General features: G+C 33.3%; 2 protein-coding genes across 6 annotated transcripts in view; one reads left to right on the forward strand and one right to left on the reverse strand.

The window, feature by feature from the left end:
* LOC123561737 (uncharacterized) overlaps positions 1-18,139 on the reverse strand; it is a 348,910-nt gene that overhangs the window by 217,513 nt on the left and 113,258 nt on the right. The window lies entirely within an intron of this gene.
* Positions 885-18,011, forward strand: LOC128559903 (uncharacterized). Of its 2 annotated transcripts, none has more exons than XM_053552963.1 (5): positions 885-970; positions 12,894-13,304; positions 14,937-14,966; positions 15,770-15,916; positions 16,927-18,011. In XM_053552963.1, exons 1-5 carry the CDS (start codon positions 916-918, stop codon positions 17,001-17,003), a joined length of 720 nt encoding a protein of 239 aa, XP_053408938.1. In that variant the 5' UTR covers positions 885-915; the 3' UTR covers positions 17,004-18,011. The 2 variants fall into 2 exon arrangements, with proteins under 2 accessions (XP_053408938.1, XP_053408937.1); XM_053552962.1 differs by lacking the exon at positions 885-970 and adding an exon at positions 9,517-9,611.

Raw genomic sequence — 18,139 nt, forward strand, 5'->3', positions numbered from 1 at the left:
ACGTTTATACACACCCAACAATTAAGTGGTATCATCAAATTCCAGTGCAAAAAAAAACTAAATAGTTTTTTCTTAATTCTGAAAAAAATTCAAAATCAGATTTACGTGGTTTATGCATATACCCCTCGATTATTATTATGGGACTTGAACCAGTGAGGTTGGTAATTGACATAGATATAAAAGTTTCAAAGTCATATGATTTTAAATCATTGCTATACCTACTTGCGCGCAAAACTTTAACAAAGGTGTAACCACAACGCCGACGCCAGGGTGAGAAGAATAGCTCGGACTATTCTTCAAATCGTCGAGCTAAAAATGAACCAAAACAGGCAAAGTTAAGCTACGCAAATTTTCATAATGAGCAGACAATAGAAATCGTTGTAAATTTTAAATGATATTACTCATTTCAAACAAATGTTTATCACATTTTTGACGTCGCGGGAGTGCAATAAAGCCATTAAATAAAAATTATAATACACTAGTGTAATAAAGCTTTGACGTCGACGTCATTTATAGTTTAGGCGACGTCGGTCAAATTGTCTTGTTTATATGGTAAAAGAAAGTCGATTTTTTTTCTATGTTTCGACAAGAAAAGCTAACATGTGATAAAAAGAATATTACATTTGTGACTTTCCACATTGAATTTATTAAACTCGTTGAATAAAATTGATAAAATGCTCGGCAGAGCCTCGCATTTTATTATTTTATTCAACTCGTTTAATAAATTCAATATGAAAAGACACTCATGTAATATCCTCTATTTACAACATATATGATAATCTACTATTAAACAAAAGCATGTGTATTATTTGTACTGGAAGCTGATAATAAGAATACAGCCATTTTATCTAATCATAATTGATAACAATTAATATATGCAATCACACACATTAGTCGAAAGAAAAACAGAGAAAAATGGTTTTAACTTTTCTGTTGGTCGTTACATGCTTGATAACTGGAACAAAGTTTGGTAATTATCATTTCTTATTTTTAAAAATTGATATATTGCAGTCTTTCGTTTATACATATTTTGTAAAAAAAATTAAGATAATGTAATACATGTATTAAAATATTGTACATTATACATGGAGACACAGTTGTGTGGTCCAGACTAGTTTTACAAGATCATATGAGAAACAATAAAATGTTCTTAACATTCTTTAAATATATTGTTTGGATTTTTTTTTTCATATTTAGAGACATGCATTAAGTGATATATACTGTAGTATATGTAATATTATGACAAACTACCTTATCGAATTGTATAAATAATGTCAATAACAGAAATGATAGGAGCTTATCAAAATGATAATATCTCTTGATTCAAGCACGTTTGCATGGTTTTGTTACTGTTTATAAAGGGTTAGATAATAAACATTAAGGTAAAACTGAGTAACAATCGGCCATAATAATAATGACAGTAGCTTTATGGATAAAATGCATAGATCCGACATGTCAATCAAACCAATAATATTGGCCAATGAGATAACGAATTATCCGTCGATCCGTTATCTAAAGCGCCATGGTGTCTCACAAGCTTACCGTAATAAAGAATTAAGAACCTGTACATTGTAAAGTTCTAAACAAAAAACCGTATACTTTTAAGTTCTTTTCATGGTCCTGAGTTTGAAAAGACATACTGTACATATAAAATGTAAATCTGACTTTGAAAAATAAGAAAAAAAGTAAACACATGTAATAAATAATTGCAAACACTCATGTAGAATGTTCATTTGCCAGATTTATCATTTTAAAAATTACAGCTTTTTTTTGTTATTTTTTTTTGCATGAAAGACAGGTGTTACAGAAATTTCATTTCGCGTTGCTTACTAGAAAAGGAAAATCATTAAAGGCAAATAAAACCTATTCTTGTGAACGGCAATCTGTAAATTTCGGCCACATTCTATAGATTGAAATGCTAAATATCCGTGATCTGTTTTTGTCACCTTAGGAATGTCAGAAATATGGTCGAATGCGTTATTCAGTTTTCTGCATTATTTAATGTTCCAGATGGTGCAGTCATTCTTGCAGTGACCTAGTATACATCTCCGTTTGACAATGGGTTTTCTACAATAATAAACTATTTTCTTCTTTAAACTGTCCCCATAGTTTCACAGACGGTTACAAATTTTTTCCAAATCCAAAGAAAGATTGTATTGCGTGAACCAACTGAAATGCTGCCATTTTAAGAGAAGGAAATATTTTGGCTGCGTTACCATAGAAAAAATTATAACAAGTCACAAGCAGAGCTGTAGAAAAAGAGCAGTGAATCTTTCACGCCTAACTAATCAAAATATTGTTCTGTTTCTGATACATGAATTATCTATTTTTTATGGAATGCCGGTCACGACATATCACTACTGGATGCACATACCATTAAAATGGTTTAAAACCTTGTAAAATTTCCATTAAAATAGGAAAAAACCGTTAATTAACCCCATTAATTCTTGCATCACTTTATTTAACAGGTTTCACAATATTAATGGGTTACATGTTAAAATACCATTAAAACACCCATATTTGAACATGAATCATGCCTTTAAAAATTTAGTTTGTTAGCTAAAACAGTTAATGGCTTTGAAAAAATAGTAAAATTCTGTATATTTTGAATTGAACAGGATTATTCATGGCCCTTTAATTTGATTTAATGGCCATTAAATGTTCAGGTTCTGTACGATTTCATTTAAGAGTAAACTTAATGGCCCCTTAACAGCAATGTGATGCCCATTAAATCCTGCATTCTGTAAAATGTGATTCGTATATTTTCTTTTTTTTTTTGGTTTTTGGCTTGCACTCCCATTGAATGCTTGTAATTCCAGTCCCATATTGTTCTAAAATGGACTTTAATCACAATAAATACATACTACCCACACATCGTCTATAATATATCATGATGTTATATTTAGTGGCATTAAAGTTATTTCCCCTTGATGCAGGTACGCCATTTTTTTCAAATGTTTGCCAAATTGTGTTCCTAAAAAAAATCGGATTTATTTCAATGAAAGTCGGATGAAAACATATTAATTTATTTGATAACATCAATCTACATTATTTTGGTAAGGGTAAGTACGTATTGATGCATGCCACTTTTTCTGTTTTTTTTTTTTCCTGTCCAAATAATCAGCATTTGTATAAGAAAATGGGTGGGGTAAGGAATTTACATTATAAAGTGTGTTCAGACCAGTTTAGATTCTCAGATTTTCCAATCCTTGAGTAGAAACTAAGGTTTATTGAGAAGTAAACAGTACACACGATTGTGAAGATTTACAGTCTGATTTGAATTCATTTGGGCCATGGGCAGATCAATCGCTTCTTGGTTTCAATTAATTAAGGAGTGTGGTACGCTTGATTGGGCTCGCCCGCTTAGCTCAGTAGCGTCGGTCTATAGATCGCGGGGTCGTGACTTCGATCCTCGGGCGGGGCGTATGTTCTCCGTGACTATTTGATATACGACATTGTGTCTGAAATCATTAGTCCGCCACCTCTGATTCATGTGGGGAAGTTGGCAGTTACTTGCGGAGAACAGGTTTGTACTGGTACAGAGTCCAGGAACACTGGTTAGGTTAACTGCCCGCCGTTATATGACTGAAATACTGTTGAAAAATGGCGTTAAACCCAAAACAAACAAACAAAAGCTTGATTGGAGAGGAGGAAAGCTACTTGTGATGCAATCCCTCAAACATTTGCTTTTAGCTGTTTAAGTGCATGCACCTGAGCTCAAAGTACTGAAGTAGAGCTAAATTGTGATTGCCTATTGTGCGCTGACATTGTCATCAACAGTTGCTTTTTAAATACACCTGATGCCTAATGTATGTACCAATAAAAACGTGGTCAGAATGTTTGTCAATATTATAATGTTGAATAGTTAAAACTACCCACATGGTCACTTGATCTATTAAACCGGTACGTGTAAACCCTTCTCAATACAATATCCATTTATTTTCTCATTTCATACGAACATATGACAGAATAAGGATTCAATATGACAAATGTTTGCAAGAGGCTGTTACATGTGTTTACATTACAAAATAATGAGAGAAAAAAGAAGAAACAAATGTTCTTCTAGCATTTTACAAAACACTACATATGTATAGATACTATTACATGTGTAGTAATACGTAGTTTAAATCAATACGGCAAATATCAATATGAAGTTGATTATCTTAAGATGTCTAATTCTGTTGGCGTATTTTCATGGCCCTTAATTTCATATACATTTAAAATGTTACGAGCCCATTAAAATTGAATCTGACATATTTAATGGGACCATTAATCAATTTTTTAATAACTAACGGCCATTAACAGAGTATTAAAAAATTAATAGCCCCATTAGTTCTTACTATTTAATGTGGAATTAAGGGGTATTTTTTTAATGGCACATTAATTTCATGCCAATTAAAATTTTTCATGGAGTTTTAAGGAGCCTGTTAACTTATTTTAATGGTTTATTTTAAGCAGCTTTTCATGGGCATCAAAGTCATTTTAACAAGGTATATTTACCAGGGTTTTAATATACTTATTTCATGGCTTTTTAATGTATGGCATTAAAACTATGGTCATGAAAATCCCATTAAATAGTAAGAAGTAATGGGTGAATTTTAATGGTGACCTGTTAAAACTCTGTTAAAAACGTTTGAAAAAATTAAGGCCAATTTCATGACCCTTTTAATGGCATGTGCATCCAGTAGTGTGCATGCTACTTGCTAATTGCTGGTCGCTATTTGCTAATTCCCACTTGCCATGTGCCACTTACGACAGGCATATTTTTACATGCAAACCGTTCAGAGTTAATCATAACGTGTAATTATTTCAAATTGCTGGTTGCCTTTGCTAGTTGCTATATGCCATTTGTCACTTGCTACTTGCTAATTGACAGGCAATGTATTTACACATAACATTAGCTTTATCACACTTAGTTAAAATATATTCTAATTATAATTGCACTCTATCGTACAATAATATTGAGAGATGAGAACATATTCGTTGTTAGGGGGGTACACTGGTTTCAGGCTGTCTGTCCGTCCGTCCGTCCGTCGGTACACACAATCTTGTGCGCACCAACTATCCACATTCCCTTGACACGATTCACACAAGTGATCAGTCACAACAGTAGTTGTGTATGGTGCATGTTAGATTCTTTCAGAAAAAAAAAAACATTTACGGGACTTTGTTTTTTGTTACTATACTTATAGTCCGCATATGCAGTCTTGTGCGCGCCTAATCTTCTGAACCCATCAACACAATTTAATGAAACTTAACACAAGAAATCAAAAGTTATCCTAGTTTTGCATAGTGCATGTTAGGTTCTTTCAGAAAAATAAAAATTTCACACAGTAATATGCCTTAATTTTTATGGAATAGGGGTAGGGACATGCCAGTTGCTGGTTGCTACTTGCCGGTTGCTAGTTGCCACTTGCCATTTGCCAGTTGCCACTTGCTACTTGCCAGCTGCCACTTGTTAATTACCACGGGTCGTGCGAAATGCAACCATACGATGTACATGTAAATTTTACCCGATTCGCAAGTAGCAACTGCCAAGAAGCAACTAGCAACTGGCAAGAAGCAACTGGTAACTGGCATGTCGTGACCGGCTTTCCATAATTTTTATATTTATAAATATTTATTTTTTTCATGAGAATCAGCATACATTCGGAAGAAGGCATATTTTCCCCAAATTGTTATGTATATATTCTGGATTTGTGTGTGTTTTAATACCGAAATAAGCATACACATGCCGTGACGAGTTATAGACTCTATAGACAAATATTTCTAAACTATCTGTTTTCTTCTCGATCAGCTGATTATAGAATCAACATGCAATAAGCTACCGTATAGCTTCTGCATTTAATAACTACTTGTAAGTCCATAAAATTTTATTATCATTTTGTATAGCTTGTTCGAATAGCGTCAATTTGTAGCATTGTCTGGTTTAATAATAAGATAATTTAATTAATGATATAAATAAATAAATAAATAAATATGTATCGTATTGAAAACTCTTAACACCGCTGATTTGTTACTTTTTTTTTCAATATAAACATGTATTATCAATAACAACTAAACAGGCACCCCCTACTTGTGATTAGCACCAATGTGACAATCAATCTGCTTCCTTTTATCGTCCGCAGCGGGTGATACCTACTGACACTAGTTTAACCTTTTCAAAATGAAGGACATTCCGTCAATGTAGGACGCTGTTACAGCTTTATTTAGCAAATAAACACAAACATTGCGGTATTTCCGCACATAATAATGCAAACAGTATCAGTCGAGTCTCCAGAATACAACATATCGAAATAAATACAATAATACTCTAACATAGAAAGGAATGAACTTTTGAATCATAATCGGTGGCGTAAAAACCAACATATCACTAACGAACATACAAAATACAACCCGCATGCAGGTAGATCTATTATTCAGTCGATTTAAGAGAACAGAAAATGTATTTCAATTTTCGATTTCGACTGAATTATTTTATGGACATATCCATCTTTGCAAGAACACAACTGTGTCATGATTTTGTAAATCCGCTATAAAGACCTTATTCGCATCGATAATTAACAGCTCTATTTCACAACATTTCTTCATAAGATTAATGTAACCTTGAATTTAGTTATTTAATGATTCATTTAGCACACGATCTGACAAGTTTTTGATTTTTGTTACCATAATGTTAACGAGATTTAGATTCTTTATAAAAGAGAATTTGTCATAGCTGCATCATGCGCATCCGCAATTTTGGAGAAAGCTTGTGAGGCATAGCAACAATATCCAAGGGTGAGCGTTCCTTATCAGAATCAAAGCGCTGAAAGCACAGAAAGGTTGAAACCTTTCGATATGCTGTTAACAAATTATAATCTGAAGAAATACATGTTGTTCTGGTAAGAAGTTGCTATGTAGCCTTCACTTTCACAGGAGCTGGTATTAAAGGCATGAAGGTAGTAATTCGCCGGATATGCCACCGTGGTCTACTCGAATATAGTCCGTATTAATATATAGCGCAATTTCCCCCACTAGTAAAGGCTATTTTCATGTCAAATATCAGCTTTATTGATGCTTGATTTTAAAGAAGAATGCATGCTGTTGTTTTTAAGCTACGTTATATGCTGCAAAATGTTAGTCGAAGCTGTTTGGTAACATGAAAGTAAAAGTATGTGTTTCCTGACCAACCATTTTTACTACAGTAGATCTAGTTAACGACTTCATGTATTCAAATGGAAAATCATCTATCTTTCAGTTATATTTATGAGCACATGTACACATCATTGTGTATATCGCTATACAGGTATGTATTGATTTGTTTCTAGTTCAACATGGATATCGAGCAACGACACAATAAGCAATTCTTTTCGAATACCCCTCGAACACCCCTCGTAAAGTGATTAAGAGGAATATTTGGTGAACAAAAGTACATAGTGTGGATATAATAACTATAACTGTGTTATATTGAATGACGAGCTCTACATACCTTTGTCTAAAATATATACATAAACAAAACTTAGTAGCATACCAAAATTTAACAATTCAAGTGAATACATGACGTATTTAAAACATTTCTTTAGAAAGTATCTGTAAACAAGGCTTACAATCATGTTAACATGTTACCTAAACAAAATATCAAAATACGTAAGGAGAGAGTTTCAAATAAGCTTAGCTTTCTACTCAGTTCTTCGTGCCTTATAATGTTACGGTAATATATAAATATATGACTAAATTATTGTTTAAATCAAAGCTTACAATCCTGTATATATGGTAATGATCAGAAAGGTTCTGTAAAACGTATTTAGTTTGTCTGTTTCAAGTCATTGATATATTAAAGCTATGAAATGAATATATTCTTTGGCTACTATATTGTAGACTTTTTTGTGCCGTATGTTCGGTACATATAACCCGCAGACACCTTAGACGATTTCACAAACGATGACAAAAGTGATTATAACTATAACCCATTGTGTAGGAAAACAAATAACATTTACAACACTTGCAGAATGAGCAAAATAAGCAAATCATGCAAACATCATCAGAGTAGACGTACTTGGGAAAGGTCATATTACGTTAACCTTGATATTTTTTCTTTTCAAATTTGACCACCAATTAAAAAACTTAAGTCTTGACTTTTGAATGCTTTAATATCTTCTTTTCAAATATAATTTCAAACTAAATGTACCAGATATATGTAATAAAATGAGCCTTTGAAAGTTTTAGACATTAACCTATACACCCATTTCAAGACAATCATGTTCAAAAGCGCTTCACATGCAAGGGAAGCCACACCGTCCATCAGAAAAGGCTTGTCCGGCTAGCATAGCCTAACGTTTTGCGAATCTGGTTCTTTACCGTATCCTCGAGTGTCCATCATTCGTTACCGTAAGCATTTGCACAGCATAAAAAATAATTATCGAACTTTAAGGTAAACTAAGCACTTACCAGAAGTTAATAGCCTTTAATCCATAGATTTAACAAGTTTTAGCTGCAAACCATCCAAAATAAATTGTCCCTATTCCGTTAAAAAAGACATACTGCAGAAAATATGTGTCACATTTCGGTCCCAAGGTCGTTACCCCACCACTTCATGTGACGTCACATCACGAGAGAGGGAAATTTTCGATCACATGGCCTTCATTCATTTTGTAAACAATATCAGACGAAGTCTCAAATTTATTTTGAGGTTAAAACTTCTATAAAAATTGAATTTAAACAGAAAAAGCTGTTGGCAGACAGGTAAATTATTACTTTTTCACAATTGTCTTAGTAGGGAGAGAGAAAAAACCCTGTTGTTTGCGCATTTTGATGCTGTATTATCATTTTACATTTACTACTACGGTTGTAAAATATTTCTCCATGGATGGTCACGTGCACCTGTAAATTCTCGCAAGACTACATGAAAAACAATATGGTTCGAATGAAGGCCAGTGACAAATGATGGACCCTCGACGATACTTGTTGTGTAGCAGCGATACACGTGAATGCGTCTTTCCTGGGAAGAACCAGTACTGGCCTCTTAGTTAGATAGTTAGTTAGTTACTTGGTGGGCTACTTGGTTGGTTGGTTGGAAGGACGGACGGACGGTGGACAGACGAACAGATTGATTGATTTTCTAAGTCCAAAAGGGGGAGTATTATGGGACTTGAACCAGTGAGGTTGGTAATTGACATACATATAAGTTTCAAAGTCATATGATTTTAAATCATTGCTATACCTACTTGCGCGCAAAACTTTAACCAAGGTGTAACCACGACGCCGACGCCAGGGTGAGAAGAATAGCTCGGACTATTCTTCAAATCGTCGAGCTAAAATTGAACCAAAACAGGCAAAGTTAAGCTACACAAATTTTCATAATGAGCAGACAATAGAAATCGTTGTAAATTTTAAATGATATTACTCATTTAAAACAAATGTTTACAACATATATGATAATCTACTACCAAACAAAAGCATGTGTATTATTTGGACTGGTTGCTGATAATAAGAATACAGCCATTTTATCTTATCATAATTGATAACAATTAATATATGAAATCACACACATTAGTCGAAAGAGAAGCAGAGAAAAATGGTTTTAACTTTTCTGTTGGTCGTTACATGCTTGATAACTGGAACAAAGTTTGGTTATTATCATTTCTTATTTTTAAAAATTGATATATTGCAGTCTTTCGTTTATACATATTTTATAAAAAAAATTAAGATAATGTAATACATGTATTAAAATATTGTACATTATACATGGAGACACAGTTATGTGGTCCAGACTAGTTTTACAAGATCATATGAGAAACAATGAAATGTTCTTAACATTCTTTAAATATATTGTTTGGATTTTTTTTTTCATATTTAGAGACATGCATTAAGTGACATATACTGTAGTATATGTAATATTATGACAAACTACCTTATCGAATTGTATAAATAAATAAATAAATAATGATAGGAGCTTATCAAAAAGATAATATCTCTTGATTCAAGCACGTTTGCATGGTTTTGTTACTGTTTATAATGGGTTAGATAATAAACATTTAGGTAAAACTGAGTAACAATCGGCCATAATAATAATGACAGCAGCTTTATGGATAAAATGCATAGATCCGACATGTCAATCAAACCAATAATATTGGCCATCGAGATAACGAATTATCCGTCGATCCGTTATCTAAAGCGCCATGGTGTCTCACAAGCTTACCGTAATTAAGAATTAAGAACCTGTACATTGTAAAGTTCTAAACAAAAACAGTATACTTTTAAGTTCTTTTCACGGTCCTGAGTTAAAAGATATACTGTACATATAAAATGTAAATCTGACTTTGAAAAATAAGAAAAGAAGTGAACACATATAATAAATAATTGCAAACACTCATGTAGAATGTTCATTTGCCAGATTTATCATTTTAAAAATTACAGCTTTTTTTTTTTAAATTTTTTTTGCATGAAAGACAGGTGTCACAGAAATTTCATTTCGCGTTGCTTACTAGAAAAGGAAAATCATTAAAGGCAAATAAAACCTATTCATGTAAACGGCAATCTGCAAATATCGGCCACATTCTATAGATTGAAATGCTAAGTATCCGTGAGCCGTTTTGGCCCCTTAGGAGTGTCAGAAATATGGTCGAATACGTTATTCAGTTTGCTGCATTATTTAATGTTCCAGATGGTGCAGTCATTCTTGCAGTGACCTAGTATACATCTCCGTTTGACAATGGGTTTGTTTTCTACAATAATAAACTATTTTCTTTTTTAAACTGTCCCCATAGTTTCACAGACAATAAACTATTTTCTTCTTTAAACTGTCCCCATAGTTTCACAGACGGTTACAAATGTTTTTCCACATCCAAAGAAAGATTGTATTGCGTGAACCAACTGAAATGCTGCCATTTTAAGAGAAGAAAATTATTTTGGTTGCGTTACCATAGAAAAATATTATAGCAAGTCACAAACAGAGCTGTAGAAAACGAGCAGTGGATCTTTCACGCCTAACTAATCAAAATTATTGTTTTGTTTCTGATACATGAATTATCTATTTTTTATAGAATGCCGGTCACGACATGATACTTGCCTATTGCTTGTCGCTATTTGCTAATTCTCACTTGCCATTTGCCACTTACGACAGGCATATTTTTACATGCAAACCGTTCAGAGTTAATCATAACGTGTAATTATTTCACACTGCTGGTTGCCTTTGCTAGTTGCTATATGCTATTTGTCACTTGCTACTTGCTAATTGCCAGGCAATGTATTTACACATAACAGTAGCTTTATCACACTTAGTTAAAATATATACTAATTATAATTGCACTCTATCGTACAATAATATTGAGAGATGAGAACATATTCGTTGTTAGGGGGGTACACTGGTTTCAGGCTGTCTGTCCGTCCGTCCGTCCGTCCGTCCGTCCGTCCGTCTGTCCGTCCGTACACACAATCTTGTGCGCACCAACTCTCCACAAGTGATCAGTCACAACAGTAGTTGTGTATGGTGCATGTTAGATTCTTTCAGAAAAAAAACATTTACGGGACTTTGTTTTTTTGTTACTATACTTAGAGTCCGCATATGCAGTCTTGTGCGCGCCTAATCTTCTGAACCCATCAGCACAATTTAATGAAACTTAACACAAGATATCAGAAGTTATCCTAGTTGTGCATGGTGCATGTTATGTTTTTTTCAGAAAAATAAAAAATCCGCACAGTAATGTGCCTTAATTTTTATGGTATGCGGGTAGGGACATGTCAGTTGCTGGTTGCTACTTGTCGGTTGCTAGTTGCCACTTGCCATTTGCCACTTGCCACTTGCTACTTGCCATCAAGTCCCGCTAAAATCAAGACACATTTACAATTTACAGGAAATGCCAATATTTATCTTGTAAATAATAAAATGAAATAGAGAAAAGTAAGTCTACCTAATATTACATATTGAAACAAATATGTAACTTAAAGAACGTGCAGATGCAGCACGATTGCACGTGTAACGTATTACTTATGTTACCGCATCGAAGTAATGTAGCTACATTGAATACATATACTACAACTATATTTACATAAAAATAGGGAATCTTAAACAAATATTTTGACTCAATTTTATATCAATCGTGAAAAAATATTAAAAGATTAAATTAAATATAGGAAGTAAATAATATGAATTGGTCATTATAAAAGCTGTACAAAAATAGGAAAAATTTAAGAATTAAGGGAAGTAGTTCAAAAATCTAATGTATATTTAGACGAAATCAAACAGTTTCTTATATAGCAAACTCCTACGCAGTGATCTCCCTTGCCACTCGAAGCACTGCGTAGGAGTCGGGACAGGTAGGAAGAATCGCATGTATATACAAGTACAAAAAATGATTCAGATCATATGCTGTTTTATAACTGACGAGTGCAATATGTAATATTAAGGCTAATTTAGAGAAATCTTTATAATACGTTTCGAACTATTTTTATCGGCAAATTTTCATGCGCTTCGGTCACATCCGGGGTTTCTGAAATGTTTTAAAGGAATACACCTTCACTTTTCAAATTAGCCATGATCGATGGGTCAACAGACCTAAAAACTTATTTTTCATGCGAAATGGCGCATTCTTTAACCTCATAGTATTTATATATGTATGAAAATATCAACGGACTGTAGAACAGTTTAGATCAATAAAAATATCTGTCGATTAGCCTGAAAAACGGGTAAAAACCTTACGGCGGATTTATCTGCCTTTCAGTGAAAACTGTCAGTATGATATTCTTGCAAGCTCTGAAATACGGTAGTTACAGGTCTCAACCGCTTCGCGGTTTCAACCTGAAAATCGGATCTATGCATTCCCCCGTTGCCAGTACAAACCAACACTTTCATATGTATCATTATGATTATATTATCTTCAGTCATTTTAAAGGTAAATCCTCTTATTTTCCAGTTGCAGGATTAGCATTTACTTTGTCAGCGATGCGGGTAAAATTAGGAACTACAGGAACGTTGAAAATGGCATGTAATGTTACCGAAATAGATGCATGTGTGATTTACAACATTCAAATACGGCGAGAAACATACCCAAGAGCTAACTATACATGGGAAACCCTCGCAGAAATTGAAGCAGGTTTAAACGAAGCTCCAATTTTAGATGATGACATTGTAAATGACAAGGGCTTTGTTGCTGGTGGTGTTTTGGATAAAGATACACCAACACACACTTATTTAACATTAAATATGAAAAAAGAGAAGCTTACATTAAGTGACTCCAGAGACTACAGATGTGAGCTGACCTATAAAAGTAACATTACTGGTAGCGTTGCATCAGTTAAAAGAAATGCTAGCCTTTCAATTGTAGGTAAGTCTGTTTGTCTAACTTAAGATACCTTAGAGTTGAATTTTGTTAACACTGAAAAGGGTAGATACGTGATCATTTAACATTCACTGTCATCCTGTACAATCCGCAGCAACGGTCAGTGTATGGATCATCAGCTTAAAAGTACAATTTCTGAGAAAAGTGATTCAAGAAAAAATTGATGTAAAATATCAAAGTCATCGTAAACCACTTTTGCCTGGACCCTTTAGACCGGTTATATTACTTGTAATAATATCAGAACCTTAAACTAATTCTGATATGAAGTTTGATTGATGATTTATAAACTTTACTTACTTATGCAATACAGGTAAAAGTCCTCTAACGAAATCCAAGCCAAACTCATAACAAACTTATGTGATATTTGACGGCAGCTTAATTTAGATTTTCATTAAACAAAGTAATGCAGACTTATCTCAAATAACATCAGTTAAACGAAATATTAGTAACATTTCATCCACAGCCATGCATTCCATGATAAAAGTGTTCAAGAAGCATTTTATAAATAATTCCCATAACTGTTGATGAATTTCGATATATAGTATACCATTAGTAGAACAATACAGCATATGGTCGGCTATAATATTTATTAGAGGTTAAATCAGAATTTCAGACGCAATGAGAATATTTTTTGGTGTTTCGGTGTTTAATTTCCTTACAACTTACTTTTTTCACACCAAAAAGTTTATGTTGAAATTAGTTCAACCCCAAAATTTAAAATGGCCAGCCTAAGTTGGTTGACAAGTTGATTAAAACTACCTACTGTTTGCACTTCACTACATCTTTATAGTATTAGATGATGTTCATATAAATAACTAGATTCAAGTTCCCTTGGCTATGTAATAAGTAACAAAAACACATCTTAATTAATTACTGTTTAGAGTAATACATGTAAATGGATATAATTTTTTTGAAACATTAACATAAAATACATTTCATTATTATTTTGTTAAAATATGTTGTCAATTCTCTTCTGTAAAATGGTGTGTAACTAAAGCGTGGTCCCAGTCTTCCTTGTGTGGTTCGGTTTGGCTGGTCCGGATTTTCCAGTGGTCAGGGGTTCCTCATTCTAAAGGGATTGTTGATTAAATGCGTGTCAGTTAAAAACATTATATATAACACTATAATATCACCGCTTCTGCGGCGACAACAAATGTGACTTTTTGCGTTTGGTGCATTTGCCAAACAATGCATGTTGTTGCGTAAATTGAAATTGTGAAGATGAGTATGCTTTATGCATTATTTTATGTTATTTTATTGTTATATATAGATGTGTTCATCTAGTTAAGGGAAACATTATTACAACAATATACTGTAAAGATATCTAGGCAGATATTATGGTCGGACATATATCCTTAAGTCCTTTGTTATCATTTCAATTTCACCATCAGAGACACTTATTTTTTTCAGCAGATACTAGAATTAATAACTAGTTTATTTTCGTTTTTATTTCTTCAACGTGTGCTCTAGCAAAAACATATATAATTTGATGTCTAACAAAATATGTTGTATGATATTCTTCAACACTCATATTAGCAAATGCAATTGCTAGATGATTTGTGAATATATAGTGTCAAGATCAAACTGAATACTGATATTTTCTCCTATTATTTTCAGGTGATGATGACTACAACAAAACGCAGTCGGGTTGGTATTTTTGTTTTGCGTTTGTACATAATGTATGTCGTTGATTACAGTAATGCTATTTATGCAATACTGACTTTAACAAAGGAAACTTGAGAGCCAATTTGTAACCCAATATTAAAAACACTCTAGCCTAAAAAAACGCAGTAAGTATTCCTATTAGCTTAAACGATCATTCAATACAATACTAAAATGAAACAAAGAACTGTTGTATAATTGCGAAATACCACTATAATGCATTTTTTCCATTTAAAATGCAATTCCGTTGAACCGTATTATACATGTACAAGGGTTTATGCTAACTGCTGTTTGATCGGTTAATTTCTTCCCGGAACCATGCTTCCAAATATTTGTAAAACAATAGTATTCATTGAAAGTACACGAGTAATAGTATGATGTCAACACGAGTTAACATATGTTGTCAAATGAGACATGACATATCACATTGTTTTTAAAAGATCATGGTTGCATTGTACCGCTGAGAGCAAACGTCTATTGCTATAGCTATATCATCTTGTATTAAAAAATGATGAAAAATCAAATTAAATTTGTATGAACGTATATATTTCACCTTCAACCCATGTTGAACACTCATCACAACGAAGATTTGTTAATCATTGTACATATAAAACGTTAAAGAACATAAAACGCAAAGGAACAGCAGCCTACAGTTTTGTAAAAGCTAAGGTAAGAAATTGCAAAACTTTAACCAAACTGTTAACAGAATTGTGCTCTTATGAAGTGCAAGATTTTGCCACATTTGATTTTTTCAAGTATTGCTTACAGTTGTTTAATGTATATTTCAGACATAAAGGACAACTCAGAATATGTCTGCAAAACCAAATTAGTGATTGTTAGTGCTATTTTAGGAGTGACAAATATCGTGACGATAGTGTATGCAAGCTATATGAAAATGGAGTTGAGAAAAGCAAAACCAAGAGGAAATGTTCATGGTAAGAGAACTATTTCAAACTTTATATTTTCGTATGAGTAAGCAGTGTAAGTGGCATGCGAAAGGTCAACAGATCTACTTGCTAGATATAATGTCCCCTGCGGGGTACCTGTTGTGTTCCACAATTATCCAAGCTGGGCGATTGTCATTTGACCTAAACAGGTTCGGTGTAATTTAAAACCCAGAGCAATACAAACACAATTTTAAACAGTTTCCTCGTATTACTGTAAGGCAACGATAAAGAACAGTATTAGATAATTTCCCTGCCTAAAAAATAATAAAATCTACAAGAAGATCCTAACTTAAACAGGCACATCTGGTATGAGCCCGTTCATTACAGATAATGAAATATATAACACCGTTCTCTCCTCCTAGCATCATCGCAAGCAGCTGATGTTAATAAAATTCTTGATACTCAGAACGCGCCCAAGCAAAACAACAGCTGACATGTCCCGATCGAGCTCGGTTATGAGGAGTAATAAAATATACGGCACCAATCACTACTATTTACCTCAAAGTGGATTTTCAGAGAAAATGTCTTATCGTGCAATACACGAGTTACTATTAGCAACAAATTAAGATAATAGGGTGTAGAATTCTTCATGTGATAAGGTTATCCAGCTGACTTATGAAAGCTCGGTGGTTCTACCCAGGTACCAATCCTTGATGGAATAATGCCCGGAGTGAAACCGGGTGTCTTCCTCCGCCATTAAAAGCTGGAAAAGTTTCAATATGACCTAAATTATGTCAATTTGACTCTAAATGAATTAAAATATAGAAAAATAAAATTATTACTAGTATGACTTCAAGTTAAAATATTCATCAATGGACACTCTATTTAAGACGGTTTTTAAAGAAAGCTCCTTAAATAGGTTTCAGCACGTGTTGGTCACAATGAGAAAGGCATACTCTTTAACGATAATATTTTAACGCATATGTGTTTGTATATTCTAAGCAATTACAAAATTAATCAAAAGTTTTTAATTGGATATTGTTTCCTTCCACCTTCAGCATCGTGTGCTAAAGACGATCGTCAAGACCACCCCATCCAAGAGACTGATGACGCATCCAAAGAATTTATAAGTTAGTACCTTTGAGAGGCAACAACAACCAGAATGTATATAGTTAAATCTACATTGATTCAAAAAGTATACCCGGAGAGGAGAAGAATGATGCTTTTGCTTTTGAAGAGTACTGATTCATAAAAGAGTGTAAAAAATGTAAATGTGTTCGCCTGTATCATTTTTTTCAGCAAATTTCCAAAGGTTCGTCGTGAAAGTGTTTATGGAGCTATAACAATGGCATTGGTAAAATTGCGATAACGTTCCAAAACGACCAGTAATGGCAACACCTATTGTTACTAAGCATGTATCTAGTACGATCTACAAAACTCAGTCTACCAAACATGAAGATAGATAAATTAGCAAACGAAAAGCAAGTTTCTGGAGGCTGTATAATAAAACGTGCAAACGGATTTGAAAAAAAACCTAGTCATTTCTAATGTTGCTATATTCAATATTTTCTATTTAAGTCGAAGTGCCACATACGAGGTGGCAATGATCGTGAGAAACTGACGCAGCTTTTGCGTAATATTTGATGTTCAGACAGCACATCTAGTCATACATCTAAACAGACATTGACCAAGTTCAGTCTAAAAATTAGGAATGTCAGCTTCCTAGCTATGCAGCCTCTGTGTATATGAGGAACTGTAGATTAGAAGCGCTCTATCATTCAAAATTGATTTTAAAAGAGCAAATAGATAATGCTGGACCATTTATCTGTGAATGCAACTTTGCCTTCTTGTCACGTCTCTCGTACGTAAATATCCTTTGGAAGCATAAGATGAAATGTTATGTTATGGTATATACATGTTTGTTGTAGAGATTGATATTTGGTGAAATTTAGTATGAATGATCTTGTCTCGAATTAAATGGCATGCAACACCGGCAATTCATTGTGAAATGAATATGGGTATACTTGAAAGGACAATTGGCGGTAAATATTAAATTTGTGATTAAGTTTTTATTTTGTTTATGAATAAGAGTATGTAATGTAAATTATATTAACTTTTGAATGGGAAATAAACCGGAAAACGAAAGAATGATAACCACGCCTCATTATATTTAGGCAATCATTCTGACCAGAATTCATGAAGATTAATTGAAAAATGCAGCCTCTATCGCATACAAAAGGTTTTGCTTTGATTTGACCTAGTGACCTAGTT

The sequence above is a fragment of the Mercenaria mercenaria genome, chromosome 10, assembly GCF_021730395.1.
Source record: "Mercenaria mercenaria strain notata chromosome 10, MADL_Memer_1, whole genome shotgun sequence".
Classification (NCBI taxonomy): Eukaryota; Metazoa; Mollusca; class Bivalvia; order Venerida; family Veneridae; genus Mercenaria; species Mercenaria mercenaria.